This window comes from Sebastes umbrosus, chromosome 6 (assembly GCF_015220745.1).
Source record: "Sebastes umbrosus isolate fSebUmb1 chromosome 6, fSebUmb1.pri, whole genome shotgun sequence".
NCBI lineage: Eukaryota > Metazoa > Chordata > Actinopteri > Perciformes > Sebastidae > Sebastes > Sebastes umbrosus.
In genome coordinates, this window is record NC_051274.1 from 13416590 (window position 1) to 13440980 (window position 24391).

The 24391-nt window shown below is 43.6% G+C and overlaps 1 protein-coding gene across 10 annotated transcripts in view; it reads right to left on the minus strand.

Moving 5' to 3' along the window:
- Nucleotides 1-24391, minus strand: part of camta1a (calmodulin binding transcription activator 1a) — a 342481-nt gene that overhangs the window by 14517 nt on the left and 303573 nt on the right. For 9 of the 10 annotated variants that reach the window (XM_037771703.1, XM_037771698.1, XM_037771696.1 and 6 more), the window contains 6 exons: nt 21830-24141; nt 17842-17968; nt 17002-17136; nt 807-997; nt 488-684; nt 302-380 (listed from right to left, as the gene is read on the minus strand). In XM_037771703.1, the coding sequence (XP_037627631.1) occupies nt 302-380; nt 488-684; nt 807-997; nt 17002-17136; nt 17842-17968; nt 21830-24141 (3041 nt within the window). Of the gene's footprint in view, nt 1-301; nt 381-487; nt 685-806; nt 998-11356; nt 11629-17001; nt 17137-17841; nt 17969-21829; nt 24142-24391 lie in introns of those variants that run through there. The other variant, XM_037771704.1, reaches the window with a different exon arrangement.

The following is a 24391-nucleotide window of genomic DNA, read 5'->3' on the forward strand; positions in this document are numbered from 1 at the left end:
TACCTGTGAGGGTTTCTTATCTTTGTTTTCTGTTGTTAATTGATTTCCAATAATAAATATATACATACATTTGCACAAAGCAAGCATATTTGTCCACTCCCATGTTTATAAGAGTATTAAACACTTGACAAATCTCCCTTTAAGGTACATTTTGAACAGATAAAAAATGTGATTAATCGCAATTAACTATGGACAATCATGCAATTAAATATTTTAATTGATTGACAGCCCTACTCAGGACACATCACACAAACTCAGATTTTCTTGCTCACACTGTTCTAAATGACTTCAGCTCTCTTACCAGAGGCGTGCAGGAGAAGTGATCTACATTGAGAGGGTCCACTTCTAACTCCAAATCAATACTATCAGCGTGTTTGGTGCTGGACGGAAGAGAGGAAACAATTAGTATCTCGCTGCTATTTAGTGCGATGCACACCAGTTACAAACCAAAAGCGCCACAGTATTTTACAGAGGATTTTGTTCTCACCGCCACTTGATGAGTGTCTGGATGAGTGTGGCGTAGCCCTGGCCTGCAGCCAGGTGAAGGAGTGTCATGCCTCTGAAGGTCTTGGAGTGGATTAAATGTTTGGACTTGGCCCAGCAAGCTCTGCTCATCATCTTCTCACAGACCACGACGACACGACTCTCGAAGGAGCTGCTGGCCTGCGTCTGACCAGATAAACACTTACATACACAAAAGGGCGCATCATTATTGGTTGTTGTCTATACAAAATGTGCTTGCTGTGTCCTGTCACACGTACGTCTTTACGCACAACACATGAGTGGCGTAACGTGGCATTTGTTACCTGTGACTGGCTGTTGTTGCCTCCACCTCCTCCTCCGCCTCCTCCCCCTCCTCCTCCTCCTCCCCCTCCCCCTGTTCCTCCCCCAGCTCCGCCACTCCCTGCACTGCTCGACTGCTGGTGGCTGGCCATCTCCGCCATCCTCCTCTCCATCTGCTCCAAGCGCTCCAGGATAGACATTCTGAACTGGTTATCTAGGTGAGCAGTGGGACACAAGAAGAAGAAACACGTCAGCACACTAGGAGCATCCAGTGTGCAAAAAAAGAAGAAAAAAAATGGCTGTCTTTTGCTATTACCAGCACAAACAACCCCGTGTGTCCTGACAAGACAAATGATCACACAGTATGCACCACAAGCTGCACCAAATATGTTGCTCTGAGCAGACTGTCGCAGTGACTTCTTGGGGCTTAACATCATGAGGCACACAATCAAATGCATTAGCCTATTTCTGAGATACTGCAAAGCTGATGAAGTTAATATCCTACTTTCAGCTGTAACATAAAAAAACACCTTATAATCATTATTAATCTCCCCAGAGTGTGAGTGAAAACAATAGCATCAATCATCAACTTCATCAAAACATTGGCTTTACTAAAATAACCTTTAAAGCCCATCAATCATCCGCTAATGGATGCCGTCACTAAACTCCTGCCGCCATCTCTTCTGCGCCACTCAAACGCAGGAGCCCCGGCAGAGTAATACAGGTTGAACGATTGGCCAATGAGCGGGGGCATGTTGAATGTGTCCACCCTTTCACAAAGGGCTTCAGACACGCTCTGGAGGGGGGATTGTACAGCTGAAGGCCCTCTCCAGCTGATTAAGTACACCCTATTTTGGCCCCCGTTCCATGAGCATGGATGGTAGGGGGACCAAGATGCCGACAGTACAGAATCAATCCAGCCTTTCCATATGTCGAGATGGATGGAAGCGTACAGTATAAGACTTCAGAGTGTTCGTATGCTGCTTAGGAGGCAACTACTGTTTTGCAACCTGTGTCAGTCAGTGTAGTTTTGCGGGTTGTCTCTGCTCAGGTTTACAGCCTTGTCAGAAATATAGAACACACTGCATAATTCAATACGTAAGTGAGGAGAGGAGAGGGCAGAGCAAGTGACTTTTAAAGACTAACATGTATTTTAATTAGTGAAACAGACATAAAAAAACAGGGTGTAACTGAAAAATGAAGCAGACTGTGACTGCTGTTTTGAACACTACACAAAATGCATTTTACTGATAGTAAAAAATCCACACACTTAAAGCAGCAGTGGATAGAATTGGAGCGAATATGATTAAAAAAAAGTTATATTAATAAAACGGTCACTATATCCTGACAGTAGTGCATGAGACAGGTGGTCTGAAAAAAAATCATGTGTCCTCCGGTGCTCCTAATGCTATCTACATGATATCATACAGTGGAGAAAAACAACCAATCAGAGCCAAGTTGAGATCAGTTGAGGAAATACCAAGCACCGCCCACCAGCCGAAGCAAACTTTCTCATTTTACAGCTAAACAGGACACTACAAGATGTTTCTGAAAACATATGAAGTGAGAAATAGGCATTACAGTAACAGAATATTGATTCATATTTGATCAGCGCTGCATAGTTTGACCTTTTGATCGGAGTTTGCGAGTGATTGACAGCTGCCTCTGTTGAATGAACAGCCAACAGGAACACTCTCTCTCTGAAATGACCTGACGGGCTAGGTTTTTCAAAGCCTGAAAACAGAGCCATGAAGAGGTGCAGAAGTCTCTTTTCTCTCAGAACACTTGAATTACAATATGCTGAAAGGTTATAATGGAATTTTTTCAAAATGATGCCAAAAACATTCTGCCTACTGCACGTTTAAGTAAACACTACAATTTAAACCTGTTGCAATACATTTATGTAGCGTTACAAGACACAAAGTTCACTGAGACATTTAGGAAACCACTCCATAAACACTCACCTACACACACAAATAAACAACACACACACACACACACACGCACACGCACACGCGCACACGCACAAACACACACACACACACACAAACACACAAAGTATGCTGTGTACAGACAGTGGAATGGGATGGGCACAGAGAGCCCACTGCAGCAGGGAGTATAGAAGACTGCATTAGCATTCCCCATTTAGCCACTATGAGGCCGTTTCTGTGGCAACCTGCTGCCGAGCGGTAACTAGGCGACAGGAACATGGCTGTGTGTGTATGGTCTGCCTGCGTGCTATTGGCTTATTGATGAAGGGGAGGGGAAGGACTCCGGCAAAAAAAAAAAAAAATGGAGAGAGAAAGGCAAACAATGAAAAAAATAGAGTCTATAAATCTTCTTTGCTGTGCTTTTGTGTACCTGGCCTACTCTCTTTTCTCCGTGTTGACGCCGTAGGTAGGGACCTAATGACTCTAAGTGGGGGAGCCCGTGCAGCACGACCTGGTGACATTTGCGCTTTACGGTATCTTGGCAGTCACGGCTCAGGGCTCCGTGGGGAGCTAATGTCACAGTCAGACCTCCTATAAGCCGGCGTAAAAGAGGTCAAGTAACTGCTATCATTGGACAGAAAAACATAATGTCACTGGCTGGTAAATTAGTGCTCTTGGTGACAACATGCTGCACTGTGAATAATGCACTTGGAGGACAACACTGAGGTCTCTGTGTGTGTGTGTGTGTGTGCTGTACATCGTCTACGTGAGTCGATCACTGTCTTATCAAGCAGGAAAAACGCTCGGAGCGTCTGCAGTGCTTCTTCCTGTGTGGGATCCATCTTCACCTATCCACATGGTGACTTGTGGAAACAGGTGAAGATTTGAGAGCCTGTTCAAGACTGAGTGTTGATGTCAGGAGGGGAGTCAGAGGGTTGAGATAGGTCACAGCACTACAACCTGACTTGGTAAAAGGCTATGCTCTCCCTCTCCCTCTGGCTGACATGGAGGGAGGTTAGGGGGGACGTAGACGGAGAGATGGAGAGGGAGAGAGAGAGATGGAGAGAGAGAGAGAGGGGATAGTTAGCGGTAGGCTGACATGTCTTTGTTCAGACCCAGTGCTGCAGTGTGCTGCAGTGCAGATGATGTCATCTCCACCTGCTGCCTGCTGCTCCAAATGCGATGCACGTCCACTGCAGAGGGAGGATGGGGGCTGAGACGAGTGGGAGGGTGGGAGAGGGAGGAGACGCGGAAGGCGAGCAGCCACACAGAACTGGAACAACACCGTGACGTCGTCGACGCCCTCCCACTCTCCGGTTTACTCCCTTGTGACGGCGTGTGGCGGCAGACGTGGTCACTCTCGCACATTTGGGGCAGACTGTGACACGCTATTTTAAAAAAGCAGTTGGGCGCAAAAATGAGGCAGACCAACGCTCTCTTAACACTTGACTATTCGTCAGCTGAGGTGTAAACTTACAGCTGTCATGACACACATATGCCTTCCAAAGCAAAGCAAAGTTTCTGCAAATGAGTTCACTCGCTTGTGGAGATTCTTCTTCTTCATCTTCCCCTTGCTTTTGGTGATGCATTCCCCTGCAGGACTTGGACCATTGCTAACTTTCCCCCATCCAAATTAGATATGAAAAATAGAAAAGGAGAGAGAACTCATCCTAAATCACACTGACTTTCATGCTCCATCAATTCTCTCACACTCCTATCTGCCTGAACTCCTATCTGTTATACCGTGGAGTGTTACGGTAAGTGTTATGTGAGAGTTAATGACAAGAGCTAAGAGAATGAAGTATTTTTTTCTGTACAGTCTGTTACATAACAATTAAAGTGTGTGTTTTGAAATTACAGTGCTGCTAAATAATGACCTGACTTGTCTCCCCCTTCGAAGCGAGAGGAAAACCTCTCACCTCTGGGACGAAAGCCTGGAGAGGACGGGAAAACTCCATACTTCGGGTCTTTTAATAGAGCGACACTTGCCTCGGCTAAAAAAAGGGAACGTTGGAGTGTGAAAAAACACCCGCGTAATACTCTGTGACAAGAGGTCTTGAACTTTCATGACCGATAACCCAAATGAGTAATTTTATCGCTTGCCTTGGGAGCGATGCTCATTATAATAAATTACCAGTGTTGTCATCATGAGACTGACCAGACACTGGCCCGTGACCCGGTCCCGTCATACAGATTAAGATCTTATAGGCTACAAACATGAGGGAAAGTCAAGGGTCTGGTTCTGCATGAAATCTATAGCATAAGTATAATTTCTGCGCCTGATCTCTGTGGATCTGCGGATGCTTCTCATTAGCTTCTCTCAAAGGACACTCATGTCCTCTGAGAGAAGCAGAGAGAGGAGGACCCTGCCCCATGTCATCTGTCTCATCTCTGGGACGTGGCAGCAGCTCCTCGTGAGACAGGTTGACATACAGACAGATGGGGTGGAAGGAAGGATGGGGCTGTTCATTGAGGAGCACAGTGGGAGTGAGAACAGGCTGAAAGAAGGAGGAAGAAGAAGACAGCAGGAGAGATTACAGTTAAAGAAAGTACAAGGGCGAAGTGAGATGAGAAGACAGGAGTAGGGTTATTCATATAGTGAACTTCTGACAGAGTGTGGGAGGACATCTTTAATCCTCCCTTCTAAACCTCTGCTTGTGTTCACGCCAATCAAGTTTAACGCTGGACCTCATTATCGCCCCGCAGCCAGTCAACTCCTCACATGTAAGCCGGCAGGAAGACCGGAGGCCAGCCTCCCTCTGGCTCTCTGTGTGAGCTGACTGACAGGGGCTGGTATTTGTGACCGTGCAGGGGAAGGGGCCGGGCCATCTGGCAGCAGCCCCTCGCAGCTGGAACACATGGCTGTCTGTTGATCAAGGGCTGACTTTACTTTCACATAGTGGAACGAGTGGTTGTGGTTTTTCTTTGTTTTATTCTCGTTAGCAGAGTGATAACAAAGGATTTAATTTGTTCATTGTTTGCGATAGAGACATCTTTCTTTTGTACAATCTGTTGCTGTGGCATCAAATCAATCCATCCATCAGCCTGCTTTATATGGCTTAACCTGTTCAGGGTCGCGGTGAGAGGAAAGGTCCAGCATGGACAGGTCGTCAATCCATCCACACATAAACAGATACATTCATTCACATCCACACCTAGACATCATTTTGACTTTCCAGTTCACCTAGGGCTGGGCAATGTATTGATATTTTATCGATATCGTGATGTGAGATTAGATATCTGCGATTTTGAATATGGTTATATCATAATATGGCAATAAGTGTTGTCTTTTCCTTGTTTTAAAGGCTGCATTACAGTAAAGTGATGTGATTTTCTGAACTTACCAGACTGTTCTAGCTGTTCTATTATTTGCCACTTAGTCATTACATCCACATTACTGATGATTATTTATCAAAAATGTCATTGTGTAAATATTCAGAGAAAGCACCAATAGTCAACCCTACAATATTGTCGCAATATCACTAGAGATATTTGGTCAAAAATATTGCGATATTTGCTTTTCTCCATATCGTCCAACCCTAAATTCACCTAACCCGTATGGCTTTGGTGTGTTGTAGGACACTGGATCCCCTGGAGGACCATATAGACTCCATAAAAGCAAATAAAATGACTACTAAAGATTCATACAGATTTAGTTGTGCTTTTTGCCTTTAAACATGTTTGCTGTTTTCTAAATGGTAAATGGACTTGCATTTATATAGCGCCTTTCTAGTCTTCTGACCACTCAAGGCACATTTACACTACATGTCAGCATTCACCCATTCACACTCACACGTTCAGACACTGATGGCGGAGGCTGCCATGCAAGGTGCCAACCTGCCCATCAGGATCTAATCTAGATACACATTCACACACCAGTGGCACAGCCTTTCGGGAGCAATTTGGGGTTAAGTATCTTGCCCAAGGACACTTCGACATGTGGACTGGAGGAGCCGGGGATTGAACCGCCGACCTTCTGATTGGTGGACGACCCGCTCAATCCCTGAGCCACAGCCGCCCCTCTCTGTTAGGTGATCGTCCATGTTTTGTATGCCCTGTCCCTCAAGCCATCAGTTGTCACATGGGCAAATGTTCTTATAGCTTTACTGGTCTTGTATTAGAGGTGGGAGGAAATATCGATACACTCGCGGTATTATGTTTTATGATACTGTATCGATTCTCAAAAACACTATCGATTTTTAATGAATAGTTTACATGCAAAGATTCGTGGCAGACAGTGGCTCAGATTGCACAACAAGTAGTGCTATGATATTGGATTGTGGGACTGTGACATATGCAAATGCAGATCCCACTGTTCTGATTGCATAAAACAGTTTACGTTTTTACTCAGATTTTATACATATGGTGGTGTGGATTTTTGGTGCCTTCAAATGTGTTTACTGTGTTCAAGAGAAGAGTCCATATGAGCGGGCATTGATATGGACTCTGATGTGGTATTCAAAACCTCGTAAGTGGAAAGTTTCTGAAAGCTCCGAGTTCAGGAGTTGTGATGTGTTTGTTGACGTCAGAAATGGCGAAGGGCATGAAAGTTAATTTTTGGTACATAATAAGTTAATATATTGTAATTTTAGTTGTATATTATTTTTCTTCGGAATTTTATAATATGTCTCAGGAGAATGTTGATATTCCCAACTGCCTAATCTTTTTCCTCTGTCATTATGCCTTTGCATTTCCTGCATTATGTTATCCACTTGCTAGCTTGCTAAATTGTTAGCCTCTGTGGCTTCTAGACGCCAACAGTAACGTTATTATTGCCGTTGCTTGGCAGCGGTGTTCTCACGACTTAACCAGCTAAACGCCAAGCATATTGTGTACACGACTTCCCATGTTGTAACCACAAGCTCACGAGTTTCATTTGAAGGCACCATTAATACTATGACAGTTTTTCCTAAAATTAAAAAAAAAAAAAATCACGATGTATCACCTTGCTTAAAGTATTGCAAAATATAATATTGCAATATATTGAATGGTAACCCCTGTATCATAATACGTATTGTATGGCCAAATTCTTGCCAACAAACAGCCCTATCTCGCATACAACAATGTGCAACCTGCACACAATAGCTGAAGTCCTTCACATGCAGGTCAATCAACATTTAGATTTCACGTCTAAAAACACAAGTTAAGCCAGCAAGACGCCTGGAATTATTATCTTGCAGTGTATTGCCAAATTACAACAGCAACAGTTAGAAAAAATGCAATATTCTGAGGCATTACGTCCTGTCAGACTATTCTGTCTCACCCCTGTTTCAACAGAGGATTTATTCTCAACCATATACAGCAGCTTAATGACCGCAAACAAAGGTCACAACGCTTGAATGATACTTTTCTGTTCCGCCATAAAGGTGAAGCAGCTCTTAACCTACTGGCATTTGTCCAGTTATATAGGTCAATATGATAGTCTGAACGCTGAATAGATACATTGTGTCATATTGAAGGTAAAATGCCAAGAGTGCACGCCGCGGGGATTTACTGTCATCCACTATCCCACTAATAGAGTAACACCGTATTGGCTTTTTGTCTTGGAAAGTAGTAGTAGTTTGATTTTTTATAGATTGATGCAGTAACAAGTACATATCATTAGCTTCCCAATTTGCATAAACAACTATATACTGCTTGACACATCCACTGCAGGCAGGAGTGCAAATGAGAGACGATGAGTGGAGAAATCATTTCAAAGATGAATCAATCTGATATAAGAACACCACAACCCAAGGGACAGGACGTCTCCAAAGCTTTCCATTAATAGTAAGACAACACAGTTAGGCTAAATGATCTCTCAGCCTATCCTCCATTTTACTCCAAATCTTTTTGTACATTGTACTTCTTTCTTTTGTCACATACTGGAATCCTATCTAGGGTGTATTCTAGTGAAGACAGCCAGTAGACCGAACAGAGCTACATACCTGAGACTATGAGCCATTTTATCTTGAATGTGATATAATGCATGCTTGGTTTGAGACCATTATTATTACCCCCTCTGTTCTAATTTGGTTTTATGACAACTCAGAGGGATACAACTGCACAGCATGAACAGGGAGTGAACCTGAGTTTAATAAATGCATTAGCAGACTACAGAAAAACCAAACTTACAACATAACGTAAAGAAGCACTTTCCCCTAGATTATAGTTATTAATATACTGTACAGTTAGCTAAGAATCCAGAACAATAAATGATCCCCTTGTGCTATATAAGCAGACAGGAGCCTGTTAGCACAGAGGCGGACAATATCATGCATATTTCAAATCACAGCGAAAGACAGATTTGGATGCATAATATAATGTAACCTAATGCAAACCACAAGCTATAGATTTAAAACTTACCAACTTAGCTTGACTTGACATCTATTTGACAGTCACACCACAAACAACACATGATACTATAAGCTTCATAATGGCAAAATTAATGAATAATTGCATTACATAGACAAGGTGTTACTGTTTTTATGTGTACTAGACTTAAATTTAGGGCTAGGCGATAATTCAATAGGATAATGTATTGTCTTTCAATGGAATCGTATCATGATGAAATCATATATCGAGATATCATTATACACAATTACATCGTCTAAATTGATAATAAGCACATACTGATGTGAAATGTTTTGAGGGGATATCATTTGAAGACTTCAATGCGATTAACAAACGGTGTATATATGGAAATATTCATTTGTTTTTTCTCTATAATTTCACTTGAAACTGCTTATGTTCATTTTTGCAATATTGTTATTAATTAATTGAGAAAATACTCAATACTTTTCATTTGTTGAGTATTTCATTTATAAAAAAAATAAGCTTTACCATGGTGGTAATGTGTGGTTATATCACCCAGCCCTACTTAAATGGACGGATGAACTATAAGGTTAAATAAATAAATAAATAAAGTAGCATCACTGTAAGAAATGATGCGCTCTCTCTTTAAACATACCTCTTTAAAACCTCCTGTCTGGGGTGATCCAACACCTTTCGATGTGAGCAGTCACTGCTGCTGTTACTAGTACTACTACTATTGCTTCTGTTATTACTACAACAGCTATACACAGTTGCAGTAACATATTTACTAAAATTACATGAATCCTGCTGTTATATTTGATATTATAAGATATCTTTAGGCAGGAAGATAGATAGTCAGTCTTTAATGTCCCATGGGGGGAAATCCATTTTTACAGCCTACACATGTTCATGCCCCCATGAAAAATGCATACAGTTCACATAACGTCATATATACACACGTCTACATTCATGTCCCTAGAAACATATACTTGCATACACATATCCACACACCCACACATATCTTTACAGTATTTTATTGGTTTATTTTATGTGGGGTTATGGCAAAGGGGGGCAAAACTCCTGCCAAAGTGATATTGTCAATATTAATATTGCTACTCATGCTTCTGCAACAAGCACACAACTAATAGTGCTACTAGTAGGACCAAGATATAAACTGTTCCGACTGCTGCAAATTATACTTTGCATACTTGGTATTACTACAATGAATTCATATGCATTAGACCTATGTAAAACATATTCCACAAGACTTTGCAACTTTGGTTCTGTTGTATTGTGTCTGTCACAGTTCTTTTACTACAATGGGGTGCTATGCATCTTGTGCCATGTGCATTGAATATAGGGAAACTTCACAGACCAGCAACAGGTAGATAAATGTATATCTCAATGTATATGTCTCACTTTAAATAGTAAAACAGGAAAGTTGGAAAGTTTGAGGACTAATAAAAGGGGGTTAAAGTGAAGTCGCTGTCCACAGATGTGTGGTGCTGAAACGCTCAGAGGCACGATGGATACTGTACTGGAGCAACGTGGAGTTTTTTTCATTTTTTTTTTTTTTTATCTCGCCCTATTTTATCTCTTTAAATCACTCCGTGCTGTTGTTGATGATAACATCAGCCTCGGATGTGATCTGAACTCCTGAAACAACAGCATCTCACCGACGACTCGCTGCATGGCCCCGTTAACCTGAGCAGCACTCACAGGGATGCGACAAGCCTCCAATGCGCTAGAGCAACTAGCACACTTTGAACAACACGTGAAGCAGCTCTAGTAGCAGCTGGTGCTTCATAAGGACAACCAGACTGAGACACGATGTGATAGCTCCAACAGACCAAAACACACTAAAAACTGGCAAGACCTTGTAAATGTAAGAGGCAGGTTTTTGCCAAAAAGTACCAGACTTTGAGAAAAAAAAAAAAAAACATGTGCACAAACTTCTTCAAAATGTGCCAAGAAAGCAAATATCCTACTGTTTTTTTCTGTCTTTGACGGTGACGGTGTCTTGAGGAGTCTTTAATATGCCCATGCAGGCACTAGTCGTGAGTCAGGAGTTGGCTATACTATCAACGTCAACTCTCCGGTGCTCTGCAATGAGGCAGAGTCACATGAAACACTTGAAGAAAAAAGCATGTGTCTAAAAACCAGACTACTTCTTTAAAACTCCGCACAGAACTATGAAATAAGAACTTAGCATGCTCAATATTCGAGGAGAAACGTGTAAACTTCAACTTCTTCTTACACGAGAGAGGCACAGAATAATGAAAACAACACAAGCACACACACAGCACAGCACTATACAGCCACAGAGGTTTGAACTTAACACTTCTAACCTTCTATCTTATTTTCCATTGGTAGAGTCCACCCCAAAGCAAAAAAAAAAAAAAAAACAGCTTCTTTTGTCTTTTTTGTTTTAGGAAAAGCAGGTGTCATTCACGCGCATCCTGAGACCCAAAGAAGTCCAAAACCAAAAGCTGCATGATTTCACTCAAATTGCCCCCCAAACACACACACAGCCTGGCGGTCGGACCAACCGCATGGTGTTAACACGGAGAAAGCAACAATAAGAAGAAGAAAAAAAGAAATATCCTTTTGGTGTATCTCAATCTCAACAGAGCACTCGTCAACAATAGAACAAAGTGAGGGAAGAGAGCGACGTGAGGAGAGAGAGAGAGAGAGATGGAGAGAGAGAGAGAGAGAGAGAGAGAGATGGAGAGAGAGAGAGAGAGAGAGGAAGAGCGCTCACTACTGTTCTTCCTCTAATAGCCCCCTCCTCCTCCTCCTCTTCACTTGTTTCACCTCACACACATACACACTTTCCTTGTGTTTCTAGTAGTCGCTGCCTGCAGTAAAAACGACCAAATACCGCTGCTTTGGAGACGTTTTACGCGCACGTGCCGCCGGTAAACAGACGCCCTAATCTGCCTCCTCCTCCTCCTCCTTCCCCCTCCTCCTCCTCCTCCTCGAGCCGTGGTCCTGCTCCGAAAAGCTAACCCCTTATCCTATTATCATTACTTATTTGGCCAGTAAAATAAGAATAAGAATTGTCAAATCTGCTCGACGCGTAATTCGGTTCCCTGTGTGCGCCTCTTCACGCAGTCTCTCTCCATCACCGGAGAAAGTCGTTTGACTGGATTTTTTTTTTCGCCCGTCTGAAACTAAATCTTTTTTTTCTGTTTTGCGGTAGTTTACCATGTTTACCCAAACACGCCCACTCCTCCGCTCCTGCATTGTTTTGTCACGCCGGTGTGGTGAGGCTCACAGTCAATACGCTCCTCTCTGAACACTAACAGTCACTATATATGCGGCTATGCGGGGCTGTGATTTCTGGGCAGCTCCCAGCGAACCTTACCAACCGGCTCGGGTCGTGTCGTGTCGTGCCGTGCCGTGCCATGGGGATCTGACTGAGGCTTATGAGGGACTTATTGTGGCGGACGATGAGCGCTCTGCAGCTCCGACAGCGTGTGTCCTGCCCATGGCTCCGTATACCTGCAGTGCTGCAGAGGAAAAAGCGCCCCTTCCCCCACTCTGCATTATGACAAATCAAGGCAGGCAGGCAGGCAGCTGTGCCATTAGCACATCATAGCACAGTGAGGCTTCCGTGGGAGAACTAAACTCGCAAAAGCTGTGCAGCTCAAAAACATATTGCGCGTAATGGCGCGTAATGTCAGCAGCCTATAGTTAATCAGGTGACTGGTTCGTAAGGGTTAAGTTAGAAGTGTCTGTACACAGTCACACTATAGGTGACAAGAATGTGGTCACATTTTGAAAGTAGGGAGATGGCCAGATGAGAAGAGCTTCTCCTGTTGTGCTTCAAGACATTTATCGATGTGATGATGATGCACGTGGCCAAGTGATTACATCCTGCCCTACTTCTGAAATAAGTTATAAATGGTCTAGATATGACAGTGGAAATTGAATTTCTCTGTGATTGCAAGGGGTAAACACATCACTTAGAGCAGGTCGTCCAACAATCGTAAGGTCGGTGGTTCGATCCCCAGCTGCTCCAGATCACATCTTGATGTGTCCTTGAGCAAGACACTTAACCCCAAATTGCTCCTGAAGGCATAGCCTCTGCTGGGCAGAGTTGGCAGCTTAACAGCCTTTGCCATCAGTGTGTGAATGCTGACATGTAGTGTAAAGCGCTTTGAGTGGTCAGAAGACTAGAAAAGCGCTATATAATGCAAATCCATTTACCATCATGGCATTTTCCTTTCCCCGAAAAAAAAAGACAACCAGTGCAGAGTTTAACATGCGCTCTGCACCAGAGTCGCTGTCCACAGTGTGCTAGTGCTGAAGCTGCTGGTCACCTCTCGCTTTACACCATGATGGACCCCGGAGGAGAACTCATTTCTTGTAGTAACAATCCATCATGTGTGTGATTGGCACACAGAAACAATCCTTCCATTTTGCTTTTACTAACACTCTCCTCTCTCTCTCTCTATCACACAGCAGGTACACACAGGAACTCACATGGGGTGCCATATCAGCTTGACATAATGTTACATAACTTGTAGACACAGGTGTGGAACAATGCACACACATGTGTATGTATATGTCTGTTGAAGTATCACACAATCTCAGTGGTTTTCAACTTATTTTGTGCTGTTTTGACACTACTGCAAATGCCCTTTTCTACATGAACCGTCTTTCTCTAACAATTTTAGGGACAAATGGCTGGATATTTGGACGCAAAAGAGAAAAATTCAGCTGAAATCCCACAAAACCTTACAAATGAAAATCCCAACAATCTTTTGTGGTTCACTGCCATGTCATCTTCATCCTCGAACAGGAGACCACAGATCGGCACACAACAACAAAAATAGTGAGCAATGGCAGGCAAGGGGTTAATATAAGTAAGGTAATAGGGTGGGCTGTGTTTTTCCCTGAGACAGTCAGCTCCTCCTTAACTGGTTCTGTGAATGGGCCAGTGAGGCAGTAGGGTATGAATGGCGGAGGGATCCACTGGTGCTGCCGTGTATGGGAGCCGCCAGCTCTCCATTACTCACTCCCACTCCCTCAAGGGCCGTCTGCAATGCAGCTGTCCTGTGAGCCGGTGCTTCGCCGTGCCCTACTTTATCCTGTCAATGCTCGAGCACTGCAGCAATGCTTCCCCCAGCAGCACACACACATATATACACACACACACACACACACACACGCACACACACATTTACACACACACACACACACACACACACACACACACACACACACAAACACACGCACACACACACGCACACACACACACACACACACACACACACACACACACATAGAAACAGGCAACATACTCATTAGATTCTGGTGAACGTGCGTAGGTCTTCTGAATCACAGACTTCATTTGAATTTAAACAGAATGGAAATTTGCCAACCCTGCAGCATCTGTTGTTGTTGTATGTAGAAGACATCTACAATGCTGATCTACTAAAGCTGTTTTACTGAAAGAGGATCAAACAAAACTATTTGCAAAGACTCATAAAAAAACAATGTCCAAATTTGTCTCTTATAACTCTTATAGCTTTCCTATTGGCTGATTGTAAAGGCAAGATGAGACAACGAGGCGTTCTCACGGCACTGACCTTAAAATTACACTTTAAATATGATTTGTGGTATTTAACTTGCACATCTCAGAACAACAGACTGCAAAAAAACGTCTCATTCAAAACACCTTAACACGACACAACAACAAAGTTAACTCTGAGAACCATTGCTCTTGGGTAATACCAAGTTGTGATGGGCGGTATGGTTAAAATCAACAACACAAGAATCTTCTTCAGAAATTAACATACTTAATAGTACAGCAATATCACGCAAAGTCACATTGTGACAGTCTAATAATAATATATCCAAATGATTCATTCATTATAATGGACTGTTCCAATGCATTACATCAGGAACAACTCTCAAATACATTTTTATTAATATAGTCTTCAAAGCTACAGTTGCAGAAAATAACATTTTGTAATATTTGCTGAAACTGTCACTATATCCTGACAGCAGGGCATCATACAGATAATCTGTGAAAAAATCATGTTCCTCTGCCTCCTTTTAGAGCTCCTAATGGCATTTGCAATAGTCCACCGCGGCCGAAGAAAAACAACCTAGAAGAGCAATCTATCGCTGCTCGCGAAGCTCGTGAACTAGATGTGAGTCATTAGGGGCCTAGTACACCCAATATTAAGTTTGATCGTCTATTCACATGGTAGATCACCAAAAGGTGGTATAAAAGAACACGACAGCGACCTCTAGCGACCTTATCAATTATTACAGGAGCAGAAGCGGAAGTCAGGCGCTGTAGAATAGACAGCATGAAACTCCATATGGGTTGGGACACCAAACACAGATGTTCACAAGCGTTAAGTTTCACTTTAACATTTGATATGTAATTATTATTATTTAAAGATTATTTTTGGGGCTTTTATTCCTTTATTTGACAGAGACAGAGATAGTTTTTTGTAAGGGGGAGAGAGAGGGGATGACATGCAGCAAAGGGCCGCAGGTCGGATTCGAACCTGGGGCCGCTGCGGTAAGGACTAAGCCTTGGTACATGGGACGCCCCCTCTACCAGGTGAGCTACTGCGGCGCCCGATATGTAATTATTTGAAGTCAAAACCCATGGTTTTTCCCTAAACCAAGGTCAGTGTTTTGTTGCCTAAACCTAAAGAAGTAGTAGTTCTAGCGGAGTAGGCCCCTAATGACCCACATATATGTTTCTTGTACCGATATTTCTCGCCTCAAATGTTCTCAGAAACATCTTGTAGTATACTGTTTAGCTGTAAAATGAGAATGTTTGCTCCGGCCGATGGACGCTGCTTAGTTTTGGCTCGACTTTTTTCAACAAGGCTGCCGGGTCACAAACTTTTTCATTTTACAGCGAAACAGTACACTACAAGATGTTTCCGAAAACATTTTTAGATATGCATTACAGTAACGGAATATTGATTCATTTTTAATCAGCGCTGCCTAGTTTGACAGTTTGGTCGGAGTTCATGAGCTTCGCGAGCGGTGATTGACACCTGCTTTAGAGACTCCTCGGCTCTGATTGGTTGTTTTGGTTTGGGCGCGGTGGAATCTTGCAAATGCCATTAGGATAACTAGGAGGAGGTAGAGGAACCTGATTTTTTCCACAGATTATCTGTCTCAGTCACTACTGTCAGAATATAGTACCAGTTTGCCAGTTTGAGCAAATATAACAAAACACTATTTTTATTACCGACTGCAGCTTTAAATGCAGTTTTCTCCAATTCATTAATTTGGACAGCAGAATTTTACATTATAACAATACAATTCCAATACAACAAACTATTGTCCAGCCCTATTACCAACAAAAGGTGCCCTCGCACAACTTTGATAACAAGATTCCTACACAATCTCTACACATACGGTGTAACAGAAGCCAACTCAAGGATTTTTTCATGTCCTTTATCATGTTTGGCCAAAGACCAAAGAACCAGCTTGTTTTATTATTAGAAACACAAGATTTTATATTCAACTCATTATCTCCTTTTTATCGTTCTAGCTTTGTGCCCCTGTCTGATATGAGATGTAGCAACATTAATCCCGACCAAAATTCAACCCCAGCTGAATATCTGTGCAGCATTTAGCAACAACAACAAACATACAATGTGTATGTATATAACATGCCTTTACTACGTACATGGATAAAAAAATTGAATGTCCCAATACATTTTTTGGCATTTCCTAAGCATTCAACAATATCCTGCAGACTTGTCTGTCTCCAGGGAAAGCTAATGCATGTGAAGGAGTAAGCTGTGACAAATTGGTTTAAAACAGAGCTAGAGAGAGGATTTATAATGCATGATGGTCCGGCAGGTCATTAATCAAAATTAACAAAATCAATAAGGGAGATTTGGAGAGCCTGATAGAAGAGTCAGAGAGGAAAAAATGAGGGAGGACAGATAGGAAGAGTCAGGGCAAGGGACCGAAGCTAACGTAAATCTGAGCAGAGACCTACCATCCAGCGAGAGCCAGTCGTGCTGAGATGATGGCAGTGAAGGAAGAGCGCGGGCCTTGTACTCAAACACCACCGAGTTGGAGATGATCTGGTTACTGACGGCCACCTGCAGCGTCACCAGACCTGTGTCATGAGCTGGAGAGGGAGAGGATGATCAGAAGTCGGTACATATGAAGTGTCTACACAATGTTACTATTACGCGGTCAGATTTGACTGGCTCAGCTTTCCATGCACGAGTACTGTCAGTGTAAACAAAAAAAATAAAATAATTTAGGGCTTAAATCACATGGCTTTATTATAATACTATAACATTATTACAGCAACTCACATGCTGCCACATCAGGCGGCTTAACCTGCTACATATTTCATTTATTTGATTAGATGCATTTTTGACTGTTGATAGACATACAGTAGCTTTTGATGCAGGATTTTAAAAGGCCAGTGTGTCGGATTTAGCGGCATCTAGTGGTGTGGTTGCAGATTGCAACCAATTTGAGTACAACCCAACTCACACCTCTCTTTCCAAGACTGCAGTAACGTGAGCCTCCGAGTGCAAAACCATGGTAACGCTGTTCTCCTCACTCAGAGGCCATCCTTACCATAATAACACTAATATAAATATGTGATTAATAAAATATCTTGTTTAAATTAAGCACCACAACCCTCCAAACCCACAGCCCTGAAAACAACAACATAGAAATCATAAAAGGAATGTAAAGTTTATTTTGATGATAGAAATTAGCTTACTGCTGAAAGACCAGTAGTAGTAAAGTCGGCTCCTCTGATGCTTCATGAATAATCTCCTCATAAACATCCCTTCTCTTCTCTGATGTGTCTTACCTGGGCAGTAGCAGCGCAACACCCCTGGTTGGATGAGCGAGGCTGGGACTGAGATCTGGTCAAACAAGCAGCTGTAGTTGGAGCTGGCCTCCTGCCAGGGCCCAGTGATCAGCACCTTAACTCCACCCTGAAACAAACAGGACACATGGATTAAACAAAGTCATAACACAACTGCCAGGTCAGGTTTCCCTACTGCCATTATTTGTTGTTACCCTGCCATCTAGCGTGCAAAGATAAGAATGACAGTGAGGAACAGAAAATAACTCTGACACTGATCTCTGCTGCCATCATGTGGACAACCGACGTCATTTGACTACACAGGACTCAACTGACACTAAAATATTGTGCTGCCCTCCAGAGGTTTGAGGAGGGTATTACTGCTGACAACATAATACTGACAAGATTGTGCATTACATAATCATCGATCAATGGAAAAGGGGAATTTGATGCACAAAATAAGAGACCCACATAAACCCATTTTTTTGTATTTTTTAAGGGGGGAACTGGGGGTCTTTAGGGGGAGATAGTAAGTCAGCAGTATATGTCACATAGCAGTGGTGTACATCATCTGAAAACTGGGAACCTGAAGATTAATTTGAGATGCAAATGTTCAATTAATTAATTAATTTAATTAATTAAAATAAATTGTGAAAATGTATAAGGGCTTACATCAGTATGATGGAAGTATATGATGGCTTGCATGCTCTATTATGTCTCATAAATTGCTGCAGCAATTTCTGGGGTTGATACCATTTGTTACACAGATTTGGTGCTAAATTTAACTATTTAACTATGAACTCAAGAACTGATCAAAATTGTCAATAATCCCTCCAAAATACAACATTAAGACACCAAGACCTTGAGGAACACCATAGAAAAAGCCATGCTGTGATTTGGTATCAAAAACTTTTGACATTTGGAGATTTCTGCAAGAATTGCACTTTTCGGTGATTGGATGGCGAGCACTTCTGTTCTGGAAACTGCTCAGAAACACCCTTAATTGTCAATATAGTTAGGAAAACCATCCATCCTCTGAATGCTCTAGCTCTGTAGTTTATGGCTATGAAGTTTCATGAGGCTGGGATTATCCTAGAGGTCACCACAGGTCATTTTATAAAGTGATGTCAAGTTTAAAAAAAATGGTCTCACTAGAATGAAACAGCTACTATAGGGACTAACATCATCACACATGAATACAATTGGGCTCATTGGATCCACAAAAGTCTCAGCTTTCCAGTCATACCTAATTTATTCAACTGTTTAGGGACCCCAGTATGCAGAAATATTCAAATACACCTTCTCTTTTTTTTTTTAGAATAGGCCAAAATAACACATTTATACTGCTTCTCAAAAACTTGCATGTTTTTTCTCCCCCAAACTGCATGCGATTATCATAAAGTGGGCATGTCTGTAAAGAGGAGACTCGTGGATACCTATAGAACCCATTTTCTTCACATCTTGAGGTCAAAGGTTAAGGGACCCCTATTGATATGTTTTTAGCCTCTGGGAATACTTGCTCTTGAAACACAAAGTGAAGAAAAAACTATGTGAATGCTATCTCCTGAATTTATGTTCATTTATACAATGGCAAATTAAATATTATGATCAACAAAAAAGGCTGTGTAAAGTTATGTGTTATTAATGCACCAACCCTAAATCACATTTGGTTTCATTGATAGAGATCTGACATTCTATGATAGATAATGTTGTATTTGCATCTTTACTAAAAAGCTCACTGTTCTTTTCTGCCTAATCTGGTTAATATTCAGTTCTCTTTAGGCTGGAACTTCCATCTCTACTTCTCTGTTATCCTTCGTTACACAACTATTTGTGGCACTTTTAGTGTCAGTGCAACATTTTGAATGCCTTCCAGGACAGACTGTCTGAAAATAGCTTTTTGAAAAGTAAGGGGGACATGTCCCTCTATCCCCAGAGGAAATTACTGTATGCCCTAGTATAAATGACATGAATTCAAGCTGAACATAGCTGCAGTTGTTTCATAGGCAAAGAACAAACTATTTACAGCCACCTTTGAAGCAGGGGTGAGTGTTTGAGAATCTAATGATCAAAAGATTGATTAATTCAAGTATGCAGCAGCAAGGTCAGTTGTTCTCAGGTTCTTGTTTTTAGGCCTCTGCATCAATGAAGCTTGGAAATAGTTTTTTGACTAGTGTGTATATATTTTAGCTAACACTTCAGTTTGCCACCTGCCTTGTCACCTTTCTCTGTGACAAATTAACATTTTTCTTGTAAGAGTTCAACTTCCTGATTGGAGAAACTAAAACAAAATGTTTCTCAAATTGTTGAAAATAAACTGTTTATGCATGAATCACCCTTAAATAAGGCCAATCATTTTCACTTCATACAGACAAATAGAACAATTAAAAATGATTTCCATCAGTATTTAATGTCCCCACGCATCCAAAAGGACTGACTATACACACATAACAACATGGAGAAGGTCCCTGAACTGTCCATTAAAATCACTGAAAAGTCTTGAGAATCTAATGGACATTTACAAGGACAGTTTAGTTATATATTCACCTTTGTTTTTATTTAAAAATAAGAAGTTTACATAATTGGTCTAAACTTAAAGAGTAACTTCAGTATTTTTCAACCTGGCGTCTAAGTGACTAATGGGGACAACATTTTTTTTAATTGGTCCAGTGTTAAAGGAGAACGCTGCAGACGGCAGTCGCTAAACCGGGCTGTAATGTAATTAAATGTTTATTCTTTACATTTCGCTTGATCAGGTCTATTTGTTATTCTGTCATGTGACTTGTTGCCAGAAGACAAAGGTTGAAACGTCAGTGAGAGTTTGAGCAGTGTTGGAGTACAGAAAGCGTATCTTAGTGTTATCTAGAAGATGTTCAATGTCATGGCTGAATATTTAGCTGATTTCGACAATCTGGATGGACTTCTCAGAGCGAGACACACAATAACAAACAGATCGGATCAAGGGAAAGGTAAGAAAAATGTTTCATTTCTCTGTAGGGTCCTTTCCATAATGTTGTCAGACACTTAATACGTATACTGTAATACCAGTGGGCAACTCCGGAGTCTGAAAAGTGAAGCCAATGTGGAAGTGCCTTAAACTTGCATTCTTTCTAATAGCCAGCAGGGGGCGACTCCTCTGGTTGCAAAGAGAAGTCTGATTGTATAGAAGTCTATGAGAAAATGAGCCTACTTCTCACTTGATTTATTACCTCAGTAAACATTGTGAACATGAGTTTATGGGTTCAATCGCTATTTGAGTCTTCTTCAATACAGCATGATGTTCATTTAGTAAATTATGGTGACATTTAGAGTCAAATAGACCATAAAGCAGGGTATGCTTTAGGTCGTGGCTACCTTGTGATTGACAGGTTGCTACCGCGTTGTTGTCCGGTCTGGGAGTTGTCTGTGTTTTCATCTTACAACTTTAACCCTTTCACGGTGTGTTTTCAGCTCATGAAAGGTAATTACAACCTTTTTGGTAGCCTGAAGATGGCGTATTCAGCGATCTGTTGTACTTAGCTCCACCCTCTTGTGTCATTTCTGGTTGCAAAAAAACAAGATGGCAAATACCAAGATGGTGACGGCCAAAATGCAGAACTCAAGGCTTCAAAACGGCAGTCCACAATGCAATGGGTGGCGTGATAGTGACTACGTTCACTTCTTATATGCAGTCTATGTATAATACACATAATAACAATCTGAGCCTGTCAGTGGCAAAAACAAGCACTTAATAGTGCAGTCTAACGGCGCCTGCTGCAGCGCTCTCCCTCAATACTGGACCAATTTCAAAAATTGTTGTCCCCATTAGTCACTTAAAAACAAAAACATGGGGAAATAGGGCCCAGGTTGAAAAATACTGAAGTTACCCTTTAACCTATTTAAAACATGGTTTCTAGTTCGAAAGGCGGAATTGACTCTTAAAATCTGTTGAGTGGAGTTGTGGTGATCCCCCCCCAAAAACCAAACAAAATAAAAGAGCCCTGTCACTCACCTCAGGGTAGGACCACTCAGGTGAGTAGTCGGTGACCATGAAGAGCCGACCTGTGGCCTGAAGCATCCCCAGAGCCCCCTGGGCTACAGCTGCAGAAACCACCTCTGCTACATTCATGTAGGACAGTGAGCCTGGCTCTCCCGTGTTCCCCCCTGCTCCGGCCCCTCCACTCAGAGACTGGGGGCTGCAGCAGGGTTGAAGGCAGAGCTCTGAGGGGCTGTAGCCAGACCCCCTGGCCCCTCCGTCTTCCTGGCCTTGCTGGGGGGCCCCGCCGGCTGTGTTCTGACTATCGGAGCTGTGGGATGTGACTAGCTGGTGAGCATACATTGCCCCTCCGGCTGACATGGCGGTTCCACTGCCGTCCACTGAGATGAAGTCATTGATGAGGTCGGAGAACTGGTTACCAAAAGAGATGTCAAAGTGATCCAGACTGATCTCCATGCCGTTCCCTCCTGCTCCTCCGTTACTGGCCGCTCCACCGAGGCCTTGGTGGGCCCCGACGGCGTTGTAGAGCCCCTGGACCATACTCGTGCCCTGGAGGAGAGGCTGCAGCTGCTGTTGCTGCTGGGAGCGGTTGCTGCCATCACTGTTGTTGTTGCCGTTATGAATTGCTACTCCTTCTCCCGCGCCTCCAGCCCCTCCTCCGCCACCATCCGAGGCCTGCTGCAGGTAGTGCTCGCCGACCTCTCCGTTTCCCGCCCCACACGCCTGAATGTGGTCTCCTGGCTTGAGTAGATTCTCGGCTCCATTCTCAGTGGCTCCACCCTGAGCTGAACTCACGTTGCCCGGTTGCTCTAGACCCACCACCTCCTCGTGCTCTGCACCCATCCCGGGAAAGCCCCCCTGGTACTGTAGCAGCTGGAGCGAGCCAGCCTGGCCGGGCCCCTCTGTGGGCGAGCCCCCATTGCAGTTGGCCCTGTGCTGGTTCTGGTGGGCCTGGTGGTGATGGTGGAGGTGGCCGTTGCTGCCGGGGGAGTCCGTCTTCACAACTTGCAGCCCCATATAAGCTCCAGAGTCGTGTGAGTTGTGCTCCATCATATGTGTTTTCTGGCCCATGCCGGGCCTCCCCTGCTGAGCCTGGCCGCTCTGAGAAGAATCCTGGAGGAAGAAGCTGGGCGAACGACTCTGGTGTTGCATGTGAGGACTGGACATGGCCTGACCGTAGCTCACTGCGGTGGCGTTGGAAGTATAGTCCTGCTTGGCATCAATAGCACTGAAATCCATCTGCTCCAGGGTGGTGCTGGGACTCAGACCCCCACCAGATGGAAGCAGGGCGCCTGCTGCGGTCAGAGTAAGGTTGCCCGGGCCTGAACCAGCACCAGATGACACAGACACCCCGCTGGCACAGTTTACTACCGGCCCCACCTGGTAGCCGCTCTCCTTAGCCAGCTGCTGCTCAAAGGACGTGTCTTCTATCTTGATGTTCTTTATCAAAGCTGAGTTGAAGGTGTAGCCGTTATCTGTCATGGTGGGGGAGCGCTGCATGTTGCCGTTGGTGCAGCCGCCGCCGCCGGAGGAAGATGAGGTCGAGGAGGAGTTGCCCTCTGTCTTCATTGCGCTGCCTCCGTAGGTCTGGCCCTGTTTGGGGTTGTTCAGGAAGCAGTCGGGGTCAAAGTTCATATTGGTCTCTGGGATCTTGAGACTCCCAGCGTCCAGACTGCTGGAGAGCACCAGTTCCTCAGATACCCCCGCTGAAGACAGCATGGACAGGCTGTCTCCTGCCACGGTAGTCCCAGGCTCCCCTACTCCTCCGCCGGGGAAGGCAAATTTGTGACGATCAGAGGCCACAGACAGCACCAAGCCCTGTGAGGTGGCATCCGCACCCATCAGGTGAGCGTTGGGACCCCCGGTGGGAGACATGCTGTAAACGGGGTCTCCGGTGACCTCAGACATAAAGACACTCTGGGACAGGCCAGACATGACGGAGGCCACGTGGCTCATCCCCGTCACCACAGGACTGTCGGCCATGTCCGGGTCACTGTTGAGGCCGCTGCTGATGGACACGGGGGAGTTCTGCGTGGTGTCGGGGACCTCGACCTGGTTGGTGGAAGACACCTCCGTGCTGTTCTGGTGCAGCAGGACGGGCTTGTGGACTTTGCCGTTGCGTTTCTCCCTGGCGCTGCCCCCGCCGCCTCCTCCCCCGGAGCTTTTGCCTCCGCCATGGGCGCTGTGCTCGGTCTTTCCCTCCGACACGTCGTTGTTTTGCACCTCAGAGTGAGCGCTGCTGTAGCCACCCGAGCGGGGGTCTACCTTGGGGGAGATGATGCGGTGTTTGGCGCTGTTGCATTTGTGGTGCACGCTGCTCCCTGCACCTATATGAGGACAAAGAGAGAAAAAGAGGTTGGGGATTTGGATGGGAAAGTGGGAAAAAGAAAAGACAATGCTTTCCATATACTTGAAGATGGATGATCTGTTTGTTTTCGTATTTGTGAGACGATTTTCTCCTGGGATGATAAAACTAGCCTTTCTTTTAGTACACAGTGAGTAAAACGTATGGGACGTTTTTTGCCGCAACTGGGTGTAATTTGTTTTCGAAATTAGTGCTCTACATTATTTTCCTGA